We start from the raw sequence: 26,857 nt of genomic DNA on the forward strand, positions 1-26,857 counted from the left end.
TCACAAGGGGCCCTGCGGGTTGCGGGCGGCGTTCATCTTCATGCCCTTGATGATGAGGATGGTGCCCGCGACGATGCCAATGATGCCCACGGCCAGGCCCAGGGTGCACACCATGGTCTCGGTGGTCTCGGGGACAGGAGTAGGCACCTGGACTTCTGGAAAGAGGGGGAGAGGGACAGGGCATGGAGTGAGGGGGGCTGTTCCCAATCTTCCCTCCCAGAGCTGGGATAGAACCCAGGTGTCCTGGCTCCCAGCCCCCCTGCTCTGACCCACTAGACACTGCTCCCCTACCAGAGCTGGGATAGAACCCAGGTGTCTGAGCACCCAGTTTTGCCCCCCTCTGACCCACTAGTCCCCATTCCTATCCCAGAGCCAGGAGAGAACCCAGGCGACCTGGCTCCCAGCCCTGTGCCCAGCGGGGTCCCCGGGCACCCCAGCCTCACCCAGTGCTTCGTGAAGGGCTTGGGCAGCCCCCAGTGCTCCACCCGGCAGTCGTAGAAGTCGCCCTGGCTGGGGAGGAAGGGCAGGTAGGAGAACTTGCGGAAGGAGTTGTCCTGGCGGGGGTAGAAGTCGGTCTCATAGATGCCCCCCGTCACCTCCTGCCCGTTCTTCAGCCACTTCATGCTGAGCACGGGTGGGGAGAACTTGTCCACGAAGCAGATCAGGACGTTGGGCTCCCCCAGCTCCACGGGGTCTTCGGGGAACACGGTCACCTCAGGGGGTACTGGGGAGACAGGGGTGAGTGGGTCCCATTGCCTGCCCCTGAGACAGCCAGTCCATGCCTTGGGACCGGATCGGAACCAGCACCCCCTAGAGGGGAAAGGTCCCGTGCCCCATTCCCTGCCCCCCTGAGCCAGCCAGTCCCTGGTGCTCACGCTCCAGCTCAGGGGTCTCTCCCCAGGACTGTGGGGGCGTCACCGGGGCCGTCCCAGCTCCCTGCCCTGACGGCTCAGGGGGCACCAGGGGCCGGCGAGAGAATCCCTCAGGGGCAGGGCCTGGGGCTGGGCACGGGCAAGGAACAGCCCTTGGCAAAGAGATGCCCTGGGCCACCAGCCTGGAGGGTGTGAACTGCCCGGGGCCCCTGCCCTGCACAGCCCTGGCCCAGCTGACTGGCTCCCCGGAGCCCTCCAGGGGCTGTGGGGAGAGCTGGGAGGAGACTCTCAATCTCTGGTGGGGTCTGGTATCAGGCCTGGGTGGGTGTGCGAGGAGGGGAAGGTAGGGGAGAGATGGGAGGGGTCTCTGCTCAGGAAGGTGGGGAGAGGGATCTGGGGAAGCGGGGAAGGGGCCAGGCCCCTGGCAGGGAACGGGGGGGAGGGCTCAGGCCCCTGGCGGGGAAGGTGCCCCCCCGTACCGTTCTGGGCCTGCGTGCGGTTCGACCTCTGGATCATGATCTCCATGTTCTTCTTCAGCACGGCGATGTTGCCCAGGGCGCCCTGCGCCTCGAAGCTGGCGAACCTGGTGAATTCAGGCAGGCGCCAGACGGTCTCCTTCCTCTCCAGGTCCACGTGGAAGATCTCGTCCTGGTCGAACTCGAACATGAACTCCCCGGCCTCGCGCTGGGCCGGGTCCGTGCGCTGGTAGAAGGCCACCTGGGAGAGCATGTTCTCCGCTGCGGGGAGACGGGCGTCAGTACCGGCCACCTGGGGGGCTGATCCCCAGCCCAGGGGAGGGGGTCTCAGCGCTTCCCCCAACAGCGCAGCCCCCCAGCTCCCGGGCTGTGACATTCGCACAAACACTCCCCGGTGTCGGGGGGGGGGAGGTGCAGGGACCCCTGGCATCATGCTGGGGCATGGGGTCAGCGTTGCCTGGGAGGGGACAGCACCCCTACTGTGCCCCCCCGCCGCTCATTTGTTTACCCCAGGGTCTCCCATCTAAGTAGCGGTCAGGCCTCTACCCACGTAGCCTGTGAAGGGAGACGGGACCCAGCCCAAAGCGGCTCCTCCGGGGAGTTGGGGGCTGCACCTCAAGGGCAGGGCTGTGTCATACCCAAACCACAGCGACTTCCCCACAATCCCTCTGCTGCCCCTGCACCAGCCTGCCCTCCCCACCCTTCCTGCCATGGGGGTGAGACCCTCCTCCCTGCAGCCCCCACCCCATCCGGATCAGCCCCCCCCCTCCCCGCAGTTGGAGATTGGTCCTGCTTTGAGCAGGGGGTTGGACTCGATGACGTCCTGAGGTCCCTTCCAATCCTGATCTTCTATGATTCTGTGATCCTCCTCCTTGCAACCCCCACCCTGTTCAGAGCAGCACCCCATCTCCCTCCCTGCCCCCATCCCCTCCCCACTCTGGGGCTAGACCCTCCTCCCTGCAGCCCCCTCCATAAGAATGGCAGTACTGGGTCAGACCAAAGGTCCATCTCGCCCAGTATCCTGTCTGCTGACAGTGGCCAATGCCAGGTGCCCCAGAGGGAATGAACAGAACAGGGAATCACCAAGTGATCCATCCCCTGTCGCCCATTCCCAGCTTCTGCCAAACAGAGGCCAGGGACACCATCCCTGCCCATCCGGGCTAATAGCCACTGATGGACCTGTCTTCCATGAAGTTATCTAGTTCTTTTTTGAACCCTGTTATAGTCTTGGCCTTCACAACATCCTCTGGCAAGGAGTTCCACAGGTTGACTGTGTGTCGTGTGACGAAATACTTCCTTTTGTTTGTTTTAAACCTACTGCCAATTCATTTCATTGGGTGACCCCTAGTTCTTGTGTTATGAGAAGGAGTAAATAACACTTCCTTATCTACTTTCTCCACACCTGTCAGGATTTTATAGACCTTAGATGTCTCTTTTCCAAGCTGAAAAGTCCCATTTATTAAAAAAGTCTTATTAACCGCTCCTCATAGTGAAGCTGTTCCATACTCCTAGTCATTTCAGTTGCCCTTTTCTGAACCTTTTCCAATTCCAATAGATCTTTTGTGAGATGGGGCAACGAGATCTGCACGCAGTATTCAAGATGTGGGCGAACCATGGACTTATATAGCGGCAATAGGATATTTTCTGTCTTATTATCTATCCCTTGCCTAATGGTTCCTAACCTTCTGTTTGCTTTTTTGGCTGCCACTGCACATTGAGTGGATGTTTTCAGAGAACTATCCACAATGACTCCAAGATCTTTCTTGAGTAGTAACAGCTAATTCAGACTCCATCATTTTGTATGTATAGTTGGGATGATGTTTTCCAATGTTCATTGCTTTGCATTTATCAATATTGAATTTCATCTGCCAGTTTGTTGTCCAATCACCCAGTTTTGTGAGACCCCTTTGTAACTCTACACAGTCTGCTTTGGACTTAGCTATCTTGAGTAGTTTTGTATCATCTGCAAATTTCACCACCTCGCTGTTTACTCCTTTTCCCAGATCATTTATGACTATGTTGACTAGGACTGGGCCCAGTACAGACCTCTGGGGGACACCACTATTTACCTCTCTCCATTCTGAAAACTGACTGTTTATTCCTACCCTTTGTTTCCTGTCTTTTAATCAGTTACTGATCCAGGAGAGGACCTTCCCTCTTATCCCATGACATGCTTAAGAGCCTTTGGTGAGGGACCTTATCAAAGGCTTTTGGAAAATCTAAGTAAACTATATCCACTGGATCCCCCTTGTCCACATGCTTGTTATACCCAAAGCATTATACTAGACTGGTGAGGCATGATTTCCCTTTACAAAAGCTGTGTTGACCCTTCCCCAGCAAACTGTGTTCATCTCTGTGTCTGATAATTTTGTTCTTTATACTATAGTTTCGACTAGTTTGCCTGGTACTGAAGTTTAAGAGACCCTCCTCCCTGCAGCCCCCACCCCAAACTCCCCAGGACCAAAGCTCAGTGCTTGGGCATAGCATCTGCGTCCGGCACCTCCTGCTGCCCGGAGCCAGCTGTGCAGGGAAAGCCCTGGAGGGCGCCAATCAACCGCTGGGGCTGGAAATCGGGATGGTACAAACCGGCTGCACTTGGCCCAGGGGTGGGTTTGGAGTGACTGGAGCAGGCAGCTGAAGAGCCAAACCTGGTGCCCCTAGATGGGAAAGGGCCTGTGTCCCATTCCCTGCCCCCTTGAGCCAGCCACCCCCCCGCCCCGGGGGCTGCACAGACCCCAGCTGGGATCAGAGCCGTGTTGTGCCGGGCGCTGCCCAGAGACACGGGCTCCGCCCTCGGGAGGTTACAGCCTAAGATGACAAGACACCGGGAGGTCGCCAGCCCCATGTCAGAGCTGGGAACGGAGCCCCAGACAGGGAGGGATTTACCCCAGTACACACAGCACAATAGTGCCAAAAGGGGGAACTGAACCCAGGAGTCCTGGCTCCCAGCCCCTCCCCCCACTGTAACCCACCAGACGCCTCGAGCTGGGGAAGAGAACCCAGGAGTCCTGGCTCCCAGTTCCCCATGTACTGGGCCCCGCTGGCTGTCCTGGGGTGAGCTGGGTGCTGGGGAAGGGCTGGGTCGGGGGGGCTCAGACTCAGGACCGAGGCCTGGGGGGCAGCTCGGACTCTGGTGCCCCTCCCCCACTCCGGATCCTGATTTCAGGCTTTGTGCAAAAATCCCCTGAGGTCAGAGGGCGGCTGAACTCCGCTCCCTGCCGGCAGAGGGGGGGCTGTACTGAGCCTGCGGGCGGGGGGGCAGCCGCTGACCCCATCCCCCTCCCCTCTTCCCTCCAGCAGCACCTCTCAGTTCCACCAGCCCCAGCTCAGCCCTGCCAGCCGGGATCTGCCGGAGACCGATGACACTGCCCGGAGCCGTGCGTTGATTGGCCGGGGTTTGGGGGGATTACTTGAGTTCAAGGTGAAGTGGAAGCTTTCTGGGAAAAGCCCCGAGGGCTGGGTGGGAGGGGAGAACCAACGCTCACACCAGCCCTGCCCAGGGACATGGGACCGCCCCCCGGAGATGCACCGAGAGCCGTGGAGGGGGGGGGTTAACCTGAGGAGGGGGAGGCTGGGCTGTGGGACCCAGCAGCCCCAGGGCACACAGGGGCAGAGAGGCTGGGGTGGGGCCAGCTGCCAGCACAGGTGTGACAGGGGTCAGAGTCAGGTTGAATTAGGATTTTAAAATGTCATCTTATTGTCCTTAACCCTGTTGGCCATTGAATCCTTTAGCTTCCCTTATCCGTCGCCTGTATTTGTTTACTTGTAACTTATATTTGTTGCCATTTACTTCCCCTTTTTCCATCCTTTGCATGTTGATTTTTTAATGTTTGATCATTGTTTCCACATCTCCTTTTAACCAGGATGGCTTCTTGCCCGGCACAACTTTTTCTGTGTCTGTGGAATCTGTGAGGGGTCTGTGAGCTGTCAGGGGGAGCTCTGGGGGTGGGGTCTGTGAGCTCGGGGATCCTTTCACCGAGGGAAAGGCCGGTAGCCCTTGGGGTGGGGTGTGAGCTGAGGGGATGTGGGGTCCAGGCAGGATTTTCTGAGCTGGCCCAGCCGCCCTATCTGGCTTAGCTGCCCTCATGCAGTTATGTGCTGGGAGCTGCTCCCCATCCCCCATGCTGGGCCGGTACCAGAGACGCTCCTAGGATCGGTTCCCCGGCACGTGCTCCTGAGAACCCGGGGCTTTGCCAGGGACTTTCTGCGCACCGGGTGCAGATCCAGAAGGACCAATCGCAGGCCCTGGGGCCACCAGGTCACTGGGTGAAACTGCTGCAGCGAGAGCCGGGTCCAGGCTCTGCCTGAGCCGTGTCTGCTCCATCCCCCACCCCAGGGGACAGGGCGCGCCCCAAGCTGCAGAGACACCCCGGCCGGCCGGAGGGGCATCAGCCTCCATGTGCCCTGCTGGAGGGCAGCCAGCACCCGGCAGCCCTGCAGCCCCTGACCTGCGGGGCCCTCCTGAATCCCAGCCCCTCCCTCAGCCCCACCCCGGGTAACTCCTGACCCATGAATCCCAACCCCTAGCCCCAAACCCCACACTGGGTAACCCCAGTTGTCACGGAGTCCCTGGGCGATGCTCTGGAACGGCTCCCCATGAAGCCGGTCAGGACTCTGGGGCAGTCGCCTTCCTGTGAGCAGCCTGTCTGCAGGACACACAGCTCACACAGCTTCCACCTTCCTGGGTCTGACCTCGGAGCATTCAGCATCCTCTGCCTCTCCGTGCGCTTCCCCCCAGTGAGTCCGCTCAGGCGGGGCTCCTGGGGAAGCCAGAGGGTCCTGCCCCCCAACTCCGCAGTCAGACGTGACTCTCAGCCAGCCAGTAAAACAGAAGGTTTATTAGACGACAGGAACATGGTCTAACACAGAGCTTGCAGGTGCAGAGAACAGGACCCCTCAGCTGGGTCCATTTTGGGGGGCAGTGTGCCAGACAACCATGTCTGCCCTTCACTCCATGTCCCAGCCAGCCCCAAACTGAAACTTCCTCCAGCCCCTCCTCCTCTGGGCTTTGTTCCTTTCCTGGGCCAGGTGGTCACCTGATTCCTTTGTTCTCCAACCCTTCAGCTTTCACCTTGCAAGGGGGGGGAAGGGCCCAGGCCATCAGTGGTCAGGAAACAGGGTGTCGGCCATTCTCTGTGTCCAGACCCCTGCCCACACCTGCCCTCTAGGGCTCTGCAATGATCATACACCCTTACCCCACCCCCTAGATACTTAAGAACTGCCTGGGGGAAACTGAGGCACCCCCACACTATTCGGAGGAAACATTAAGAACAGTCCCACTTTGTCACACCCAGAACCTCCCATCCTGGTCCCTGCCTGAGCCCAGCCCCTGCTACACCCTGACCAGGGTGCCCCTGAGACCCACCCCCACCCTCCAGGCAGTACCCTGAGCCCCAGACCCTGCCGACCCCTGTCTCTGAATCCCCCCAGACCCTGCCCACCCCACCACTCTTCAGTCTTCAGTTCTACCCCTTGGTCTCTCCCTCCTCACCCACCCCCTGGCGGGGCAGTAATCGCCAGGAGCACTCTGCTGGCCTCTCCTGAAGGTTGGTACCACGTCCCTGGGGCCCTCACCCCACACCCCTGTCAGGGACCCAGAGCTGGCAAGGCCAGAAGGGACTGTTCTGAGCACCTGGTCTGAGCTCCAGCATGGCCCAGGGCAGAGAGTCACACCCAGGGATTCCGGCATCCAGCCCATGTCTGGTAGTCGAGCTAGAGCGGGTCTGTTAGAAAGAGACGTCCCAGCCTGATGTACAGACTCCAAGGGCTGGCGCATCCACCACGTCCCTGGCTCAGCTCTTGCCACGGTTAGTCCCTCTCCCGGTTAAAAAAGTGTCTCATTTCTCGTCTGAAGTTGTCTCACTTCAGCTGCCAGATATCGGCTCTCGTTCAGCTTTGTCTGCGAGACCAAAGAGCCCCCTGCTCGCAGAAACCTCCTCCTCAGGAACCTTCCCTTGGATAAACCACAGAGCTGGGATAGAACCCAGGAGTCCTGGCCCTTCCTTAACCCTCATACCAAACTCCCTTAACTCCCGCTATAACCCGGGGCCCCTGGACCGACTGCGGCTGGGCTGGGCTAACACAGGCTGCCGCGGGCACGGCCCAGACGACCAGATTTTAAATAAAGATCAAAACCTCAGAAACGTCCCAAAAACCCACTTTATTGCTGTTAGCAAAGCAGCAGAGCGAGATCGGGGGCGGCCGGGCTGTGGACACACACGGGGCGGGGGCTATACGGGGACTGGGCCCTTCCCACACAGACCCCGCGCTGGGCCCTTGGACCCGGGGGAGCCGCACACGGGTGCCATGGGGCCTTTAGCCGGGCACTGGGGCTGCCCCACCCCCAGCCATGAGCCCGATCCCGCCCCGTGGGAACCCCATTGACCTCAAATGGCCGAATCTGCCCCAAAGCCTGCTGGGTAATGGCTGGAGGGGCTTTACCTGGGGTGCCTGACAGCAGCCTCTGGCCAACAGGGGCTGGGGTCGGGGCCCAATCCAGCACCCACTGGAGTCAGGAGAAACCTTCCCCATGACAGCAATGGGGTTTGGATCAGCCCCATGTGCACTTCTGACCCCCGACAAGGGGCAACCCTCATTCCTAGCCCCATGGGGCAGCAGCCCTCTCCCCTTCTGCCCCCCTGACGAGGGGCAACCCCCATTCCCAGCCCCATGAGGCAGCAGCCCTCTCCCTGGATAGGCGCCCCCCTCCCAAGCCCAGCAGAGGGTGCGGGGGAAGCTCGAGGGGCTGGCTCCCCGGTGAATCTCCAGGGGGTTGGCTTGTCACAGGTATGGGGCCAGGGGGCTCCCAGCTGGGTACAGCAGCTGACACTGGCGGACACGGAGCAGGGACGCTGGGGGCAGAGCTGAGGGGGGTGGGTGGCGCGAGCGGGTCTCATGAAGGCACCTGGGAAGGATTCAGGGGCCCCGGCTCCGCCCCACGTTTATCTGAAAGGCAAAGAGGGTCAGTTACCAGGAGCCCCAGGCCCCGATGCGAGGATGGCAGGGATCAGGGCTGTTCCCCAGCGCCCCCAGGGAGCCTCCCATTGATGCAGGGGGAGCTAGGTGGGGGCTGGGCTGGGAAGGGCACAGCGGGTGGGAGTCTCCTGATACCAGTCAGCTCTGTGTTCTTGGGGAACCAGGGCGCAGTATCCAGCCTGTCTGACACATGAAGGACACCCCCTCCTCCGCCCCCAGCCTCTGCTTGAACCAAAACCGATCAGAGAAAAGACTTGCAGAGGGCAGTGAAGGGCGCTGGGAGACACACCTAGACCCCTCCTGACAAGCGTGACAGGATTAAGGCAACTCCCCCAGCCTCATCTGCATCAAAGATGGGACAGGGAGGCATCCCCATTAGCACACAGAATGGAGAACGGAGATTCCCACACAAGAACCGCACTGAACTCTGGGCCCAGGGAAGCACGGCATGATGGGGGATCTCTGCTCCAGATGTTAATGAACCTGCGCACACCCAGCTCAGCCGTTATCAGACCAATCCTAGTAATGAATCCTTGATTGATATCCCAAAATACTGAAGCTGCCTAATTGCACTGTGAGCTCCCTGGAAGGAACACCTCCCAGAGCCAGGAGTGATCAGCTCTTCCTGTCTAGTCTATCCTGAGTCATCAGATTACCCATAAACAAATCTAGTGTTCTCCCTTGAACCCTTGTTGTTTCCCTACAAAAAACCCCGACCCACCCTCCAGTCAGTGTTCTGATGCATGGACCCAAACTCTGTATCAATTCCACTGGGATTTCATCTTCTCCTGACTGATCGTGCTGGGGGCTCTGCCTGTCTCCAGCACTCAGGACCCCGAGCTACCCCCGCCACCTGGGAACCCCGACCCGTTCAGGCTTCATGGAGTGGTGAGATCCCTCTCTTTCTCTCTCTCTCTGTTTTCTTTTCTACCTCAGGTATAACGTTCTAACCCTGACTTGTTTGATCAGCTCCAGTTTTCTACATATGACTTTTGTAACCTTTAATAATGTTCTGTCGGTTTAGGCTCTCCTTGTGTGGTTATCACTATTATTCAATAAATAACTTTTATGGTTAAGCTGGTTGCTTCCTTCCCTCTCCCTCTGAACTTTACGCTTTTGTGTTTTTAGCTTCCCCATTTACTCTGGAGCAATGCTTCTCTTAGCTAAGCTAAAGAGCCCTGTAGTGCCCCCAGATATCGTGGGGTTTGCTCATCCAGTGGGTTACGACCAGAACAATTGTAACGTGAAAGTGCGGACAGGGACGTGCTGAACCTGTGACATAAGAGGGTGGCAGCTTGGAAGTGCTGCTCGACCCAGACTACAAGTCCAGGGGCATATAAGGGTGGCAGATTGAAAGTGCTGATTGACCCGGTCCACTCAGACAGCGTCTGTGTCTGGAGGAACCCAGCCCTAGGGAACCTAGGTCCTGCAGGATCGATCCGCTGAGAGGGGACTTGCAGGAGGGAGAAGCAGAGCTCCATATGAACACACAAGTGACACAAGAGGAACATGGATAGAATTACAGACCCCCCGCCCCCCAGAAGAGTAACCCTAATATATGAGCATACTTCAAAGTCATGGGCAAATCTGGTAACACTCCCCAGCGGGTGCTGGGTGGAGGAAGGGCTGTGGCTGGCTGGGGGACCACAGCAGGTGGGGGGGGTCTCCCCAAGGCGTGCTGGCTGGGCCCAGGGGCTGCGGGTGCAGTGGGTGCCCTCCCTGGGCACCGGCTACTCACAAGGGGCCCCGCGGGTTGCGGGCGGCATTCATCTTCATGCCCTTGATGATGAGGATGGTGCCCGCGATGATACCGATGATGCCCATGGCCAGGCCCAGGGCGCACACCAGGGTCTCGGTGGTCTCAGGGACGGGGGTGGGCACCTGGACTTCTGGAGAGAGGGGGAGAGGGACAGGGCATGGAGTGAGGGGGGCTGTTCCCAATCTTCCCTCCCAGAGCTGGGATAGAACCCAGGTGTCCTGGCTCCCAGCCCCCCTGCTCTGACCCACTAGACACTGCTCCCCTACCAGAGCTGGGATAGAACCCAGGTGTCTGAGCACCCAGTTTTGCCCCCGCTCTGACCCACTAGTCCCCACTCCTATCCCAGAGCCAGGAGAGAACCCAGGCGACCTGGCTCCCAGCCCTGTGCCCAGAGGGGTCCCCGGGCACCCCAGCCTCACCCCAGTGCTTCGTGAAGGGCTCGGGCAGCCCCCAGTGCTCCACCCGGCAGTCGTAGAAGTCGCCCTGGCTGGGGAGGAAGGGCAGGTAGGAGAACTTGCGGAAGGAGTTGTCCTGGCGGGGGTAGAAGTCGGTCTCCGAGACGCCCCCCGTCACCTCCTGCCCATTCTTCAGCCACGTCACACTGAGCACGGGTGGGGAGAACTTGTCCACGAAGCAGATCAGGACGTTGGGCTCACCCAGCTCCACGGGGTCTTCGGGGAACACGGTCACCTCAGGGGGCACTGGGGAGACGGGGTGAGTGGGTCCCATTGCCTGCACCTGAGCCAGCCAGTCCTTGCCCTGGGGCTGGATCGGAGCCAGCACCCCCTAGAGGGGAAAGGTCCCGTGCCCCATTCCCTGCCCCCCTGAGCCAGCCAGTCCCTGGTGCTCACGCTCCAGCTCAGGGGTCTCTCCCCAGGACTGTAGGGGCGTCACCGGGGCCGTCCCAGCTCCCTGCCCTGATGGCTCAGGGGGCACCAGGGGCCGGCGAGAGAATCCCTCAGGGGCAGGGCCTGGGGCTGGGCACGGGCAAGGAACAGCCCTTGGCAAAGAGATGCCCTGGGCCACCAGCCTGGAGGGTGTGAACTGCCCGGGGCCCCTGCCCTGCACAGCCCTGGCCCAGCTGACTGGCTCCCCGGAGCCCTCCAGGGGCTGTGGGGGGAGCTGGGAGGAGACTCTCAATCTCTGGTGGGGTCTGGTATCAGGCCCGGGTGGGTGTGCGAGGAGGGGAAGGTAGGGGAGAGATGGGAGGGGTCTCTGCTCAGGAAGGTGGGGAGAGGGATCTGGGGAAGCGGGGAAGGGGCTCAGGCCCCTGGCAGGGAAGGGGGGGGAGGGCTCAGGCCCCTCGCGGGGAAGGTGCCCCCCCGTACCGTTCTGGGCCCGCGTGCGGTTCGACCTCTGGATCATGATCTCCATGTTCTTCTTCAGCACGGCGATGTTGCCCAGGGCGCCCTGCGCCTCGAAGCTGGTGAACTTGCCGAAGTCGGGCAGGCGCCAGACGGTCTCCTTCCTCTCCAGGTCCACGTGGAAGATCTCGTCCTGGTCGAACTCGAACATGAACTCCCCGGCCTCGCGCTGGGCCGGGTCCGTGCGCTGGTAGAAGGCCACCTGGGAGAGCATGTTCTCCGCTGCGGGGAGACGGGCGTCAGCACCGGCCACCTGGGGGGCTGATCCCCAGCCCAGGGGAGGGGGTCTCAGCGCTTCCCCCAACAGCGCAGCCCCCCAGCTCCCGGGCTGTGACATTCGCACGAGGACTCCCAGGTGTCGGGGGGGGGGGCAGGTGCGTGGAGCATGGCGCCCCCCAGCATCGCTGGGGGCAATGGGACCAGCACTGACTGCGAGGGGAGAGCACCCCTGCCCCAGCCCCCCCAGCACAAGCCCCCTAGGGCTGCCCCGGTGCAAGGACTGAGAGAGCAGAGACCCCCCTACTGACCCCTGCTTGGTTCCCTGGTTTCCATTCACGTCTCCCAGCCAAGCAGGGACCAGACCAAACCCGGCTCAGCTGGCAAGGGGAGACGGGACCCAGCCTGAACCGGCTCCTGGGGGCGTTGGGGGCTGTGGCTGCAGGACATTTCATTCTCCCCTCTGTCCATGGGGCTCGTTCTGTATCCCGGCATCACCATGATCTGGTTCTCGGGGCGATTTCAATCCCTGGCCCCCGACACAGGGCTGGTCACCGGGAGACCTGGGAACTCCCCAGCCAGAGACATGAAAGCTGCACTGGGGGGGTCAGACACGCTCCGGGAGGGGGAGGGGTCTGCTCGGGGCGGAGGCTGGCATCCCCCAGGGCCCAAGGGACTTCGGCACCCACATCCCAGGGCAGGGGTTCTCAAACTGGGGGTCAGGACCCCTCAGGGTGTCACGAGCTTATTACACGGGGGGTCACGAACTCTCAACCTCCACCCCAAACTCCACTTTGCCTCTAGCATTTATAATGATGTTAAATATCTAAACAAGCATTTTTAATCTGTAAGGGGGGGTCGCACTCAGAAGCTTGCCGTGTGAAAGCGGCCACTCGTACAAAAGTTTGAGAACCACTGTCCTAGGGATCCCAGCTCGCCCGGCAGGATCTCACCCAGCGACTGCAAAGCAGGGAACCCGCCACCACTAGCCAAGGAGAGACAGTGCCCCACAGAGTCCCCCATGGGTCTGAGTCCTGGGGGAACAATGGGGACAGGCCAGGGAGCAGGGCCAGGGGCTCCCTGCTCTGCACAGACGCTCTCACTGCTCAGCAGGGTCTGGCCCTGGAGTGACCCTCTGGGGAACGTTCCCCCATCTCCCCTGTGTGGAATGGGGGGCTGCACCCCTAGGGCAGGGCTGTGTCATACCCAAACCACAGCGACTTCCCCACGATCCCTCTGCTGCCCCCGTGCCAGCTTCCCCTCCCCCCTCCCTGACACAGGGGTGAGACCCACCACCCTCCACCCCATCCAGATCAGCCCCCCCATCCCTCCCTGCCCACCCCGTCCCCTCCCTACTATGGGACGAGACCCTCCTCCCTGCAGCTCCCCCCATACCCCTCAGCCCCCCATCGTCCCCTCCCTGGGGGTGGGAGTCGGGCGCTATGGGGGTCAAGCTGCCCCCCCCCCAGGCCCAGGCGTCACAGCCCCCACCCCGCCCGTACCTGTCACCGCCCCAGCGCCCGGCAGGGCCAGCAGGGTGAGCAGGGCCAGCTGGGCCATGGGGACGCCCCGTCCTGCGCCCATCTCCTCTCTCCGGACACTGGGCTGGGCGTGGGGCCGGCAGTGCTAGGGGGCCGGAGGGCACGTGTCACACTCTGTGGGGGGGCAGGGCTGGGGGGCAGCGCCCGGCATTGGCCAGGGGAGCCCGCCCCAGGGGCCCGCACCCAATGGCAGAAATCCCTGCGCCGACCAGGCTGTTACCGGGCAGAGCAGCGGGGCTGAGCCTCGCCGAGAGGAGACGGAGAAATTCAGTGTTCCCGGCTCTCAGGATTGTGTCACGAGTCTCAGGATAATTCTTGTGTTTTCCTAAAGCCCCAGCTCCTGGAGTCACGTGGGTCTGAGATGATTCCAGCCTCGATCTTAGAGACAAAGTGAGTGTCCAGCCCTTGGGGCTGCGGAGAGAGCTTCAAACTGTGACCCCCGGGCACCCGAGGGGCTCAAAGAGCAGAAGGCAAATAAACCCCACAGCTGGTATTTGTACATCGTCGCAGGATTTTAAAGCATTTGGGGCTGACCACACTGCACATTCCTGGCCAGATGCCTGCTCCTGGTGTGGACACGGCGCCTCCAGTGGGGGGTTGTCCCTGATGTGGACACAGCGCCGCTGGGGGAGGGGCGGGGGGGTTGTCCCTGATGTGGATGCGCCGCCACCGGGGGGGGGGGAGGGGGGTTGTCCCCAGTGTGGACATGGCGCCACTGGGTGGGGTCTCCCCAGACGGCGCTCACGCCCCCCCCAGGCACCCTGCTCTGCAGCACGGCTGGGTGCAGATGGGGGACTTGGCCGGCCCAGCTCTCCACTGAGGGGGGTCACACCCCTGAGCCACAGAGATCTGATGGGACAAGTGTAGACCAGGCCACACACGGGGTTTGGGGCATCATTCATGGAAAACTGGGACACGGGACCAACACCCATGAGGCCTCAGGGTGGGGACGGACTGGCTGAGGAGGTGGGGATGGGGACATGGGGCCTTTCCCCTCTGCTGGCACCGGCTCCGATCTGTTGTTAGTGACCAAGCCCCCTCCCCCCGGGGTCTGTCCTGGGCCCTGTGTGGGTGTGTCGATCCGTGTCCCCTGCCCAAACCCGCAGCCATCCGTCCCCCCACCCCCACCCCGCTAACATGCTGGGTGTTCACACTGCCCCTGGCAGGAGGGGCCGGAGAGGGGCTGGCCTGGGACCCAGGAGCCCTGGGGTCATTCCCAGCCCTGCCACAGACTGTGTGTGACCCTGGGCCAGTCACTGACTTCTCTGGCCCTCCCTCCCCAGCTGGGCATTGGGGATAATGGCCCGGCCCTGCCCCATGGAAGCGGGGGGCAAATGCAGTGGAGAGGTGCTCAGAAACAGGGGGGCCAGAGAAGCCGCTTAGGGAGATGGATGGTGGGAGCAGCTGGGAGGCTGAGCTGTGCCTGACCCATGGAGACTGAGCCCCCTGCTCTGGTGGGGTGCCTAGGGGGGCAGGGCTCAGGCCCATGGAGGTGGGGGAGGGGGAAGCTCAGAACTTCAGCCTGTGGGGCCAGCCCCGAACCTTCCACTGGGCCTAAATTTATCCACAACCAGAGACCCCCCCCACAGACCCGGCCTGCCCCAGCCAGCAGCAGAGGGTCGAGGCACCAGGGGAAGGGGACGGAGGGTCCCAGGCCCGTTGCTGGGGGCCCTGCTCTGGTGGGGGTTGGTCCCTGGGCTGGCCCCACTCTCCAGCTGCCCCGGGGCCATGGCAGGCGCTGGGTGAGTCCTGCAGCCCGACCCCAGGCCCTGCTCTGCCCCCTACGAGGGAGAAGTATGGAACCGAGCCCTGCTGGGGCCGGCTCTGCCTGGCAACGGATGATGCTGCCCAGACTCGATGCTGACTGGCCCTGGGCTGGGGGTGCCCAATCCCCGGGGCTGTGGGCAGCATCCCGGGTCTGGTGCTCGGAGCTGGGCAGAGAAGGTCTCAGTCTGCGGGGTCCCGACGACTTTCCAGATCTCTCCCTCCTGAGCCGCGATGGGGGCGGGGCGGATCCTGGGGGCCGGGAGCCGCTGGGCTGGGGCTCTGCTCGTGACACTGACGGTGCTGAGAACCCACCTGGCTCATTGCACGGAGCCCAAAGGTGAGCAGAGACCCCAGCGCCCCGGGGGCTTAATCTGTAATGAAAGAGGGGCCGGGGCTCAGCCCTGGCACAACTTAAGCACTGCCCAGTGCCCGGGGAGCCCCGTCCGGGGCAGGCGCTGGGTGTATCCTGGGGGAGGGGGGTGATCAGACCCACACGCCCCAGGAAGCTCCATCCTGGACAGGCACTGGGTGTATCTGGGGGGGAATCAGACCCCAGAGCCCTGGGGAGCCCTGTGCTGGGCAGGTGCTGGGTGTATCTGGGGGGGATCGGACCCCACCCACCCTGCAGATCATGGCGCAGTTCAGTGCTGTGTGTATCTGTGAGGTTGGATTGGACCCCACGTACATGGCCAGGGAGCCGCATGCCAGGCGGGCGCTGGGTGTATCAAGGGGTTCAGACCCCACATGCCCTGGGGAGCCCCATCCTGGTCACAGGTGCATTGGGGGAATCAGACCCTGCTCACCCCGGGGAGCCTGGGCAGGCGCTGGGTGTATCAGGGAGGATCAGCCCCATATGCCCTGGCGAGAACCATCCAGGCAGACAGCAGATGTATGAGGGGGGGATTGGACCCCACACACCCGGGGAGCCCTGTCCTGGGCTGATGCTGGGTGTGTCGGTCTCTGTCTTTTCTCCATGAGCTCCGGCTCCCTGTGTGGTGTTTGGGGGGGCCCCAGGCTGGGGAGGGGGAGGGGCCATGGGGGGAACCAGGCCCCTCCCATGGGGGTGAGACTCCATGCAGAGAATCGTTCCCTTTTACACCCTTCCCCCGCTCCGGGGAACCTGGGGTCAATCCACATTAAGAGGCTGCTCCAGAGCCAGACCCCGGGACCTTCTCCTGCCCCACAGCGACCGGCCCCCAGCCCCCGTGTCAGTGCCCCCGGCCTGGGCTCCCCGCCCCCCTGCGCCCCCCATCTGTGCTGTGCCCCCCGTGACTCAGTCTCCCCGCCCCCTGCCTGTGCCCCACCCCCATTTCTCTGCTGTTCCTCCTGCCCCGCCCCTCCCCCCGTGTCCCCCCCGCTCAGTGTCCCCCAGCCCCCCCGCTCCCCCCACGTCTCCCCACGTCACTGTCATTCCCCCCCCCCCCCAGACCTGCGGGCTCCCGCGGCGCCCAGTGGATCCAGGGCGGGGCTGGGGGGGTCCCGGGGCTCGGGTTGTTCCCCCCCCGCTGAGCTCCGAGCCCGGGGCAGGGGCGGGTCCCTGAGCCTGAGCCCGTCCCGTCCCCCCCCCAGAGCATTTCCTGTACCAGGCGAAGTCCGAGTGTCTCTACGCCAACGGCACCGAGCGGGTCCGGTTCCTGGAGCGGCACGTCTGGGACCGGCAGCCGTTCGTCCACTTCGACAGCGAGCTGGGGGTGCACGTGGCGGACACGGAGCTGGGCCGGGGCACAGCCGAGGGCTGGAACAAGGACCCGGCGATCCTGGCGGAGCAGCGGGCGGCGGTGGACACGTTCTGCCGGTACAACTACGGGGTGGTCCGGCCGTTCAGCGTCGACCGCAGAGGTGAGTGCGGGGGGCGGGGCTCCGAGGGGGCGGGGCCGGAGAGGGTGCGCAGGGGCGGGGTTAGGGGCGGGGCTCCGAGGGGGCGGGGCCGGAGAGGGAGCGCGGGGGGCGGGGCCGCAGCAGGACACGCCCTGACCCGCCCCCTCCTCCCCTCGCTGGGCGCGGTCCGCCACCTGCACCCCGGGGGGGGAACCGAACGTCTCGCGCTACGCGGGGGGGGGGAGCAGCAGGCGCTGGGGCGGGGTCATCTCCGCCCCCGCCCCCCCCCCCCCGGTCTGGCTGCGGCGCCCCCTGTCGGCAGGGAGCAGAGCCCCACCCCGGGTCAGTCTCTGGGGGGCCGGTGACCCCTCCCCCTTCCCAGCCCCCCCCACCCCTCTGAAGGGTTCAGACCCCACCGTCCCCCCCAGACCCCCCTCGGGGCAGGCAGCTGCTGCGGCTCCTACCCCCCTTCCTGGGCTCAGGGGGCCGGGCGATGGGGCAGAACTTTCCCCTCCCCCCAACCCCGCCCCTCCCCCCTCGGGGTCCCCACTGGCAGGGGTCAGCGCAGCCCCTGGTCCCTGGCTGAGACCCCGTCTCCCGGGGCCCCGAGGGTCAGACCGTCCCCGGCTCTGTCCCCATGGGGGTGACGGGACGCGACTCCCCTCGGGCCCTACCTGCCGGAGCCTGCCCAGGGCAACGGGGGGCAGGAGAGAACCAGCCCCACCCCAGGGCAGTGAGGGGGGAACGGGGTGGCCAGGCAATCAGACCCCACACACCATGGGGAGCCCCGTCTGTCCTGGGCGTGTCCCGGGGAACGGGACCTTACACATCCCGGGTGCCCTGCCCCGGGCAGCTGCCAGGTGTCTTGGGGGGGTCGGATGCACTGTCCTGGAATGGCACCGTGTGTGCGGTTGGGGGGATTGGACTCCACACACCCTGGGGGGCATCGCCCTAGGCAGGTGCTGGGCACATGCGGGGGGGGGGGATATTTCCCTGGAGGGGCCCCTGTTCTCTCTGAGCCCCCGTCCATCTCCAGACCCTTTCCCAGCTCTCTCTCTCTCCCCCCAGTTCAGCCCAAGGTGAAAGTTTCCCCCACGACATCGGGGTCTGGGCCCCACTCTCACCTGCTGGTTTGCTCCGTGACGGGGTTTTACCCCTCGGGGATCGAGATCAAGTGGCTGAAGAACGGGCAGGAGCAGACGGCCGGGGTGGTGTCCACGGAGCTGCTCCAGAACGGAGACTGGACCTTCCAGATCCTGGTGATGCTGGAGATGAGCCCCCGGCGCGGGGACGTCTACACCTGCCAGGTGGAGCACATCAGCCTGCGGGGCCCCCTCGCCGTGAACTGGGGTAAGAGCCTCTGGGTCACCCAGCCCCCACAAATACCAGCCCAAGCCAAGACTTCACAGCGCTGTCTACCGTAGCCTTTCGTTCTGTTTACGGTGAATCCCACTCCAGTGGGTTCAGCTCTGGGCTGCAGTCTCAAGTTCCACAACGTTGTCTCTGTTTCTTCTGGATTTAGAGCCCATAGGAACACATGGAAACGTAGGCACCCAACGCATACGAGAGCATCTGTCTTTTAGCAGTTTTATTAAGGTTACCAACAAAGTTATACATGTCACCGCATATACAAGTCCTAAACATAAGTCCCACGTGCCAGTTACACCTCCAGACTTACTCGCATCCTCCTTGATGGTGTTAGAGTCTGTTGCCCCCTCCTGGATTGACCATCAATATATGGGAGTGGTTCCTGCTGGTTTTCCGTAGGACGCTCCATTTTCCTGCTCCGAGCACTTGGAAGTATTTATTGACAGGTTTCAGAGCAGCAGCCGGGTTAGTCTGTATTCGCAAAAAGAAAAGGAGTACTTGTGGCACCTTAGAGACTAACCAATTTATTTGAGCATAAGCTTTCGTGAGCTACAGCTCACTTCATCAGATGCATACTGTGGAAAGTGTAGAAGATCTTTTTATACACACAAATAATGAAAAAATACCTCCCCCCACCCCACTCTCCTGCTGGTAATAGCTTATCTAAAGTGATTACTCTCCTTACAATGTGTATGATAATCAAGTTGGGCCATTTCCAGCACAAATCCAGGTTTTCTCCCCCCCCAACACACACACACAAACCCACTCTCCTGTTGGTAGTAGCTTATCTAAAGTGATCACTCTCCTTACAATGTGCATGATAATCAAGGTGGGCCATTTCCAGCACAAATCCAGGGTTTAACAAGAACGTCTGAGGGGCGGGGGGGGGGTAGGTAAAAACAAGGGGAAATAGGTTACCTTGCATAATGACTTAGCCACTCCCAGTCTCTATTCAAGCCTAAGTTAATTGTATCCAATTTGCAAATGAATTCCAATTCAGCAGTCTCTCACTGGAGTCTGGATTTGAAGTTTTTTTGTTGTAATATTGCAACTTTCATGTCTGTAATCACGTCACCAGAGAGAGTGAAGTGTTCTCCGACTGGTTTATGAATGTTATAATTCTTGACATCTGATTTGTGTCCATTTATTCTTTTACGTAGAGACTGTCCAGTTTGACCAATGTACATGGCAGAGGGGCATTGCTGGCCCATGATGGCGTAGATCACATTGGTGGATGTGCAGGTGAACGAGCCTCTGATAGTGTGGCTGATGTGATTAGGCCCTGTGATGGTGTCCCCTGAATAGATATGTGGGCACAGTTGGCAACGGGCTTTGTTGCAAGGATAGGTTCCTCGGTTAGTGGTTCTGTTGTGTGGTATGTGGTTGTTGGTGAGTATTTGCTTCAGGTTGGGGGGCTGTCTGTAGGCAAGGACTGGCCTGTCTCCCAAGATTTGTGAGAGTGTTGGGTCATTCTTCAGGATAGGTTGTAGATCCTTAATAATGCGTTGGAGGGGTTTTAGTTGGGGGCTGAAGGTGACGGCTAGTGGCGTTCTGTTATTTTCTTTGTTGGGCCTGTCCTGTAGTAGGTGACTTCTGGGTACTCTTCTGGCTCTATCAATCTGTTTCTTCACTTCCGCAGGTGGGTACTTTCTTCAATACTTTCCACAGTATGCATTCGATGAAGTGAGCTGTAGCTCACGAAAGCTTATGCTCAGATAAATTGGTTAGTCTCTAAGGTGCCACAAGTACTCCTTTTCTTTTTAAGTATTTATTGGTAACTTTGGTTTTATTTGAAACTTTAATTTCACTTCCTGCTTTTTATACTCCCTGGGCGGAGTTGAAATCCAGGGTGCTAGTTTAGTTGCTACTGCAGTGGGTTGAGGTGGGGTGTGCTGACTGCTCAGTGGCATGGAATTCATTTGCTGCTGTATTTCTTACATGTCAACGCTCGTGAGAATTTAGGTTCGGGGTCAAGTACCGATGCGTGTCCACCCTGGGAGCACTCTTCCAGAAGTGCTGAACTCATTCTCTAAAGCTTATAGTTATATTGAAACCCAACAGGTGCCAATGGTAGAAACTTATTTTGCTCTGGGATTTACAGATTAATTAGATTAGGGATTTTGGAAACAACAGCTGTAACACCTGGAGAGACTTCATTTAAGTTTTGATCATCCGTACGAAGACGCCATGATCCATCTGGTTTTTGTCCTGGCCAAATGGGAGAATTGCACGTGGAAGTACACAAACAAATGATTTCTTCTTGCGGAAGAGAGTCAATGGTTTTAGCAGTTTAAGGTTTGGCCTGATTTGGAAAAGGACACTGCTTTTGCGGGGGGAAACTTTCTTCTAAAATTTTAACAGTTACATCCAGATCTTTACGTTTATGCTTGTGTTTAGCAAAAGCATCGACCCTACTCACAATTTTTAGAGCACATGTATGAGCCCTGCTAACCCAAATCTATTGACCTGGGCTGGGAACTCCTGTTCTCCCTGTCTCACAGCACAAGGACAAGGGGACGCTCGACGGAGGGGGCAAATTCACACCTGGGAAAAGCAAGGACTTTTTCCACACACTGTGAAGTTCCCCTGTGGAACTACCAGCCACAGGATATAACAGACCCAAGAGCTGAGCAAGGTTCACAAAGGGGTTGTCCAGTTCTGTGGCTCACAGGAGTATCCAGGGCTCGACTAGTTCATGCTGACAATGGGCAGGATGTCAGACCTCGCGCTGCAGAGCCGGAGCCCGATCTCTGATGATCACAGACCGGGAGGAGCCCTGATGTCCCATAGCTGCACCTGCGGGCTCTGCCCCGGGCTCTGCCCCGGCTGGCGCTGGTCCCTGGTGCTGACGGGAGCCTGGCCCGGAGGCCTCTGGCTCTGACCCGGCTGCCCGTTCCCCTTTCCCTGTCTCACAGAGGCACAGTCTGATGCTGCCAGGAGCAAGATGCTGACGGGCATCGGGGGCTTCGTGCTGGGGCTGATCTTCCTGGTGCCAGGACTCCTCATCTACCTGAAGAATAAGAAAGGTGAATGGCTCCGGGCGGGGTCGGGGCACCAGCGTTTCTCTGTGGGGGGGATGTGGGCCTGGCTGCAGGCTCCTTCCCACCCCCCAGCAGGGGCTGCTCAGAGCCTGGCAGGGGCCTCCCAACTTCTAGTCTCCTGGGGCTGGGGCTGGGGCTGGGGCTGGGTCAGATCTCCCCCCCCCCCACCCCACCCACCCTTAGGGTAGGGACAGAGCAGGGGCCATGGGGAGATCGCAGTGGGGGGCCCCAGGGCCAGGCTGGGAGCTCCCATTCTCCCCTCTCCCGGCCGAGACCCCGGGGTGGGACAGAGACCCCGACCCCTCGCAGTGCGGGGAGCTGCCCCTACCCCGGGGCTCAGAGCCTTTCCCGTCCCCTCCCCCAAGGCGGGGATCCTGGGGCAGGGATTTACAATACTGTAATAACAGGCTAGGGGGGAACCCCAGGTTTGGGGGTTAGACGGGGGCTGGGGTCCTAGTGAGGGGCGTTCCATGCCGTGGGGCGGGGGCTGGAGCTCTGACCCCCAGGATCCGGCTCCCTCTGCCCACGGCTTTGACCATGTCTCTCTTTCTTTTTCAGGGCGCCCCATTCCCCAACCTGCAGGTAATTTCAATTCCCCTCCCCCCGTTAAACCCACCTCCCCCCACACTGACCACAGGCTGCCTGGGACACCCGTGGGGCGGCTGCTTCTGCCCCTCGGCCCATGACACCCGCCCGGCTCAGCCCGGGGGCAGCTGGGCAATGGGGCCCTGGCACCGCAGAGGAGGAGTCTACGGCTCCCTCAGTCCCCGTTCAGGCGGATCCCCGAGCTGCTCCCGGGGGCAGAGGGTCCTGGGTCCTGCCGAGCATCGCCCAGCCCTGCGGCTGCCGGGCAGAGTCCCTGGGGGCGCCCTGGGGCCTGGCAAAGAAAATCCCCCGTCCCTCCTGCTAGCCCCACGGCCAGGGGCTGATTTCTCTCCCCTCTCCCTGCAGGGCTCCTGAGTTAGATCCTGGGCGTCGGACCCCCCGGCCGGCAGGAGTTTCCGTCCGTCTCTCCCAGCCCCTCGCCCAGCCCGGAGAATGCAGAACCTGGGGCCGGTCCCTTCCCGTCCCCGTCTGCTCCCCGCGCTCTGCCCGGCTCCAGCCCGCACTGCCCCCGCCTGGGGACCCGTCCCTGCCCCTCAGTCCCCACAGGGTCTGCCACGGGGGCGACCCCTCTTGCGTTAACCCTTTCCCTGCCCCAGCCCAGCCCCACGTTCCCTCTCGCTGACCCCGCGGCCCTCGGGGAACCTTTGGGGGACGCTGCTCCACAGCCCGGGGGGAAGCCGGACCGAGGCCGGGCGCTGTTAGAACTGCTGCACCCTAATAAACCATCCCCAGCCCCCCCAGCTCCGTGCTCACTGCGCCCCCGGGGCCGGGACAGGGCTGGGGCCACTGGGCCCGCTGGGCTCTGGCTGGGGGGAGCGGGACGCAGGGCACAGAGCAGCTGCCCTGGGGGAGGGGACTCCCCAGACACACCATGGGGCCATTTAGCGGCTGGAGGGATCAGGGTTGTTGTGCTGGGGAGGGCCCTGGGCAGGGCAGGATCTGATGGGAGGGAGGGGGCAGGACCCCAGAGGGGGGCTCTGCGGGTGGGGGTGACCCCTGGGGGAGGCTGTGGGTTCCCAGTGCCAGTGCAGACCAGTTCCTTCCCCAGGGGTGGGGGCAGCAGGGAGGAGGCCGTGGGGAGCGGGGGCCCCAAGCCGCTTTCCCAGGGGAGAGGCAGCTGCAGAGGGGGGGATGCTCCCGTCCCCCTGGTGAGCCTGGGGGGCACCCCAAGAGCACGGACACCCCGGCCTGGGGTCAGCGACGGCGCCGGGCTGGGATGGGGGGGCTGTCATTGAGCTGGGCTATGGGGCAGGGCAGTTATTATCCAGGAGCCCAAACGCACCAGGGAGTCACAGCCCCATCCCCCCAGGGGCCCAGAGACTCACCAGTGACACGGGAGCCCCATCCCAGTCAGAGTCCCGCATCCCGCTGGGGGGGTTGCTTGTGGGGTCCCAGCTATGCGGGACCCCGCAACCTCTGGGGCGATATGTGGGCTGGGTGCTCACATTCCCCCTCCCCCCAGCCCGGCCCTGCTCTGTCGCTGTTACCCTGCCCCAGGGCTGCCGGGGAGACCCCAGCCCCTGCCCCACCATGGCCATTCATGCTCCCCTGGCCCTTCCCCGCCGCTCCCATTGGGTGCTGTTTCCCAGCTGCCAGGCCCCACCCCAGCGGTGGCTGCATTTCTGTGGGGGAAATTGGCCCCAGTGCTATCGGGGTGCAAAGAGCTCTGGGACCCTGGTGGGGGAGAGTCCCGGAGAGCGGGGAGACGAGGCCGTGGGGACGTCCCTTTCAGCTGCTCCCATGGGCTGTCCCCGCGGGAGGGGACACAGGGCCAGGGCATGAATCTGTGTGAGTCACTCAGAGCCTGGCCCGCTGCTCCTTCTGCTGGCCAAGACCCCCCTGCCATGGAGTCTTCTCTCTCCAGCGCCCCACACGGACCATCCCGGCCCTGCTCCTGCCCCCCTGCCTCACCCCCGCCCCGGCTATTCACCATCCTGCCGCTGCGCTAACCAAAGTCTGTGTCACACCTAACTATGGTGCAGCTACGGCAGCCCCATGGGCCAGACAGAGCCCAGCCCTGGGCACCAGGACTCCTGGGTTCCAGCCCAGCTCTGAGTACGGGCCCCTGCAGACTCCAGCCCTCGAGCGCGGCCCCGCTGGGCTTTCCCTGCACAGGCTCCGTCAGGGAGGGCAAGTGGACAGGGCTGCGCTGAAGGGCCGGGATTGGGGGGGAGGGACTGGCTGGCTCAGGGGGCCAGGGCCAGGACATGGGGCCTTTCAGTCCAGGCCCGTCAATCCCGTGTCAGCGGAAAGTCCCCGTGCAATTGCCCACAGCCCAGTGGAGACATTTCTCAGGCCCCGCGACCCCGAAAGGGTTAACTCTAGACAGACAGACTGACGTCTGCTTTCCCCCTTACCTGGTTTCACTCCTCCCCGCCCCCAGGGATGGTTCTGAGCCCCCAGCCCCGGGCCCCAGCAGCATCCAACACGCTCTGCTCCCCGCCCCGACTCTGCCCGGCGCCCGGTGATGACGGGTCAGTGCCGCGCTGCCCCTGGCCAAGCCCCGGAGGCACTAACCCCGGCCCAGCGTCCTGCTTGTTGGTGCGTCAGTGAGACACCAGGGTCCCATGGGCGGGCGTTATTTCAGTGCCAGGGACTTTCCACCCAAAACCACCCGGGCCTGCAGCCTGGCTGGCATCCGGGGGCCTGGCCCAGCCCCACACCTGCACTGGAAAGGAATAAACTACAAGTGAAATGCAGCCCCGGTCGGTGTCCTCACCCCATGGTACAGAGGGGGACACTGAGGGAAAGAGACTTGTCAGAAGCCACAGAACTGTGATAGAACCCAGGAGTCCTGGTTCCCAGCCCCCCGCGCTAGTCCCCACTCCCCTCGCAATGTTAGGAAAGTACCCAGGAGCCCTGGCTCCCAGCCCCCCACCCCCACATGCTAGAGACAAGCATGGGGGCTGTCTGTCCATCTGGGGTGCTCAGTCAGAGGAGTGGGGCTGGTGTGGAATGAGGGGTCCTGGCTGAGGATGGGGGTTTGGGGGTGCTCAGGCTCGGGGTGCAGACGGAGGGACAGGCTGCGGGTCACGGATACAGACATCCCTGCCCAAGCAGGACCCTGTGCGGCCGGCTTTCCTGTGGGCGGGTTCTGGGTGTGTGTGTGTGTGTGGGGGTCTGTCGGACACGTCCCCTCCCTCATGGGTGAGGCACGTCCCAAGAAATCAGGGCCATCCTGCGCTTCCCCCGCTGGATTCCCCCCACCACACCCCATGTTCCTGCTCCCCGCCCCTCTGAGCTCTATGGAGACGGTGCTGCCGTGGGGGTCAACGGAGCACCCCTCCGTGACACTCTCAGAGACAGACACGGGTCGCTCCCTGTCCCCACGGCGTCAGCAAATGCTGCTCCCTCCAGGGACCCCAGGCCAAGGGATCCCCCTGCCCCATCCCACCCCGGCACAGACCCATAGTGTGACGAAGCAGGACTGTTCTTAATGTTTCCTCTGAATACTGTAGGGGTGCCTCAGTTTCACCAAGGCAGTTCTTAAGTCTTTAGGGGGTGGGATAAGGGGGTGTAATTGTTGCAGAGCAAAGGGCCAGGGTACATAAATGGCCGACACTCTGTCTCCTGGCACCTGATGGCCTGGGCCCTTCCCCCCTGCGAGGTGAGAGCTAAAGGGCTGGAGAACAAAGAGATCAGGTGCCCTCCTGGCCCAGGAAAGAAACAAAGCCCAGAGGAGAGGGGGCTGGAGGGAGTTTCAGTTTGGGGCTGGCTGGGGACAAGGAGTGAAGTGCAGACGGGGTTGTCTGGCTCACTGCCCCCCAGAATGGACCTGGCTGAAGGGTCCTGTTCTCTGCACCTACAAGCTCTGTGTTTGACCATGTTCCTATCATCTAATAAACCTCTGTTTCCCCGGCTGGATGAGAGTCACGTCTGACTACAGAGTTGGGGGGCAGGACCCTCTGGCTTCCCCAGGACCCTGCTTGGGCGGAGTCGCTGTGGGAAGCGCACGGAGGGGCAGAGGAGGCTGAATGCTCCGAGGTCAGACCCAGGAAGGTGGAAGCCGGGGGGGCTGTGTGTCCTGCAGACAGGCTGCTCACAGAAAGGAGACTTCCCCAGAGTCCTGCCTGGCTTTGTGGGGAGCAGTTCCAGAGCATCGCCCGGGGACTCCCTGACACATAGCGAATCCCATCCCAGAGCCGACAGCCTGCCCCACGGGGCTCCAGAGAGCAGGACAGGGTGTGAGCAGCTGTGGGGGGAATCCTGGGGCTCTGCAAACACCGGCTGCTCCCCCTGGGGCGGGGGTCAGGCCCTCTCCCCCCTGCCCACCCAGCTCGTGCCCACCCAGCAACGGCTGCCACCACCACACGATCTTGTCTTTAGAGCTGGGCATTTGCAAGGGACAGACCCTCCCCCAGGGCAGGAGACACATGGGGGGACCTCAGGGGGAAACACAGCGCTGCTCCCCCACCTCCATCCCTGTCAGAGAGGGCAGGGTCCCATGGTGGGGGGACCTTGGTGGGGCCAGGCTGAGCAGAGAGCAGGCCGGGTCCTAGGGCAGTGCCAGGCGGTTGTAGGGCCTGGCTATGGAGGGCCGGGTCCCCAACCGGGGTCACTCGGGACTGACTCATGGAGCGACCTCGAGTCACAGCCGGTCTGGGGGGGCCAGCCTGGGCTATAGCCGGGTGGACGTACAGCCCATCAGGACAAGCTCTGGGCGAGGCCAGACGCAGGGATCCCGGCTGAAATCCCCGGGGCTGAGTTACGCAGGAGGCCAGGCTGGCTGAGCAGAACCTGGGGGACGTTTCAGAGACCCAGGACTGCACCCCCTAGAGCCCTGGCTCAGGCGATTCCGGGGATCCCCTGGCCCCAGGCCTGTAACCCCCCAACACAGAGACCATCAACATTCACATTTCACACCCCTTAAAACGCCCCTCCCGGGCTGCTACCGCAACCAGCGCCGGGCACCTGCCTGGACACCTCTGAGCCCAGCTCCTCGGCTGGTCGGCCCCTCTCCTCCAGGGAGCCCCCTGCGCCCCCCAACTCTGGGACAGGGGAGCACTGGAGAGCTGGGGGAGCTCTAAGGCCCATGGCGATGGGGCCGCCGGGGC

The 26,857-nt window shown here is 62.1% G+C and overlaps 3 protein-coding genes and 1 long non-coding RNA gene across 5 annotated transcripts; 1 reads left to right on the top strand and 3 right to left on the bottom strand.

The window, feature by feature from the left end:
* Positions 1 to 1,606, bottom strand: LOC144274397 (HLA class II histocompatibility antigen, DR alpha chain-like). Its single transcript, XM_077833195.1, has 3 exons — positions 1,352 to 1,606; positions 444 to 724; positions 1 to 147 (listed from the first exon to the last, which is right to left on the bottom strand). Exons 1-3 carry the CDS (start codon positions 1,599 to 1,601, stop codon positions 1 to 3), a joined length of 678 nt encoding a protein of 225 aa, XP_077689321.1. The 5' UTR covers positions 1,602 to 1,606.
* A 5,887-nt stretch (positions 1,607 to 7,493) lies between these two features.
* LOC144275059 (HLA class II histocompatibility antigen, DR alpha chain-like) lies at positions 7,494 to 13,302 on the bottom strand. Of its 2 annotated transcripts, XM_077834166.1 has the most exons (5): positions 13,165 to 13,302; positions 11,411 to 11,668; positions 10,502 to 10,783; positions 10,062 to 10,212; positions 7,494 to 8,293 (listed from the first exon to the last, which is right to left on the bottom strand). In XM_077834166.1, exons 1-5 carry the CDS (start codon positions 13,244 to 13,246, stop codon positions 8,290 to 8,292), a joined length of 777 nt encoding a protein of 258 aa, XP_077690292.1. In that variant the 5' UTR covers positions 13,247 to 13,302; the 3' UTR covers positions 7,494 to 8,289. The 2 variants fall into 2 exon arrangements, with proteins under 2 accessions (XP_077690292.1, XP_077690293.1); XM_077834167.1 differs by lacking the exon at positions 7,494 to 8,293 and having other exon boundaries at positions 10,058 to 10,212.
* Positions 13,303 to 15,130: 1,828 nt separating this feature from the next.
* LOC144274317 (DLA class II histocompatibility antigen, DR-1 beta chain-like) lies at positions 15,131 to 22,543 on the top strand. The gene is made up of 6 exons (XM_077833060.1): positions 15,131 to 15,307; positions 16,540 to 16,809; positions 17,857 to 18,138; positions 21,072 to 21,182; positions 21,756 to 21,779; positions 22,149 to 22,543. Exons 1-6 carry the CDS (start codon positions 15,202 to 15,204, stop codon positions 22,160 to 22,162), a joined length of 807 nt encoding a protein of 268 aa, XP_077689186.1. The 5' UTR covers positions 15,131 to 15,201; the 3' UTR covers positions 22,163 to 22,543.
* On the bottom strand, positions 18,362 to 19,124 carry LOC144274319 (uncharacterized). The gene is made up of 2 exons (XR_013347858.1): positions 19,075 to 19,124; positions 18,362 to 18,627 (listed from the first exon to the last, which is right to left on the bottom strand). It is a non-coding gene; the product is annotated as an uncharacterized LOC144274319 (long non-coding RNA).
* Positions 22,544 to 26,857: the final 4,314 nt, after the last annotated feature.

This window comes from Eretmochelys imbricata, chromosome 14 (assembly GCF_965152235.1).
Source record: "Eretmochelys imbricata isolate rEreImb1 chromosome 14, rEreImb1.hap1, whole genome shotgun sequence".
NCBI lineage: Eukaryota > Metazoa > Chordata > Testudines > Cheloniidae > Eretmochelys > Eretmochelys imbricata.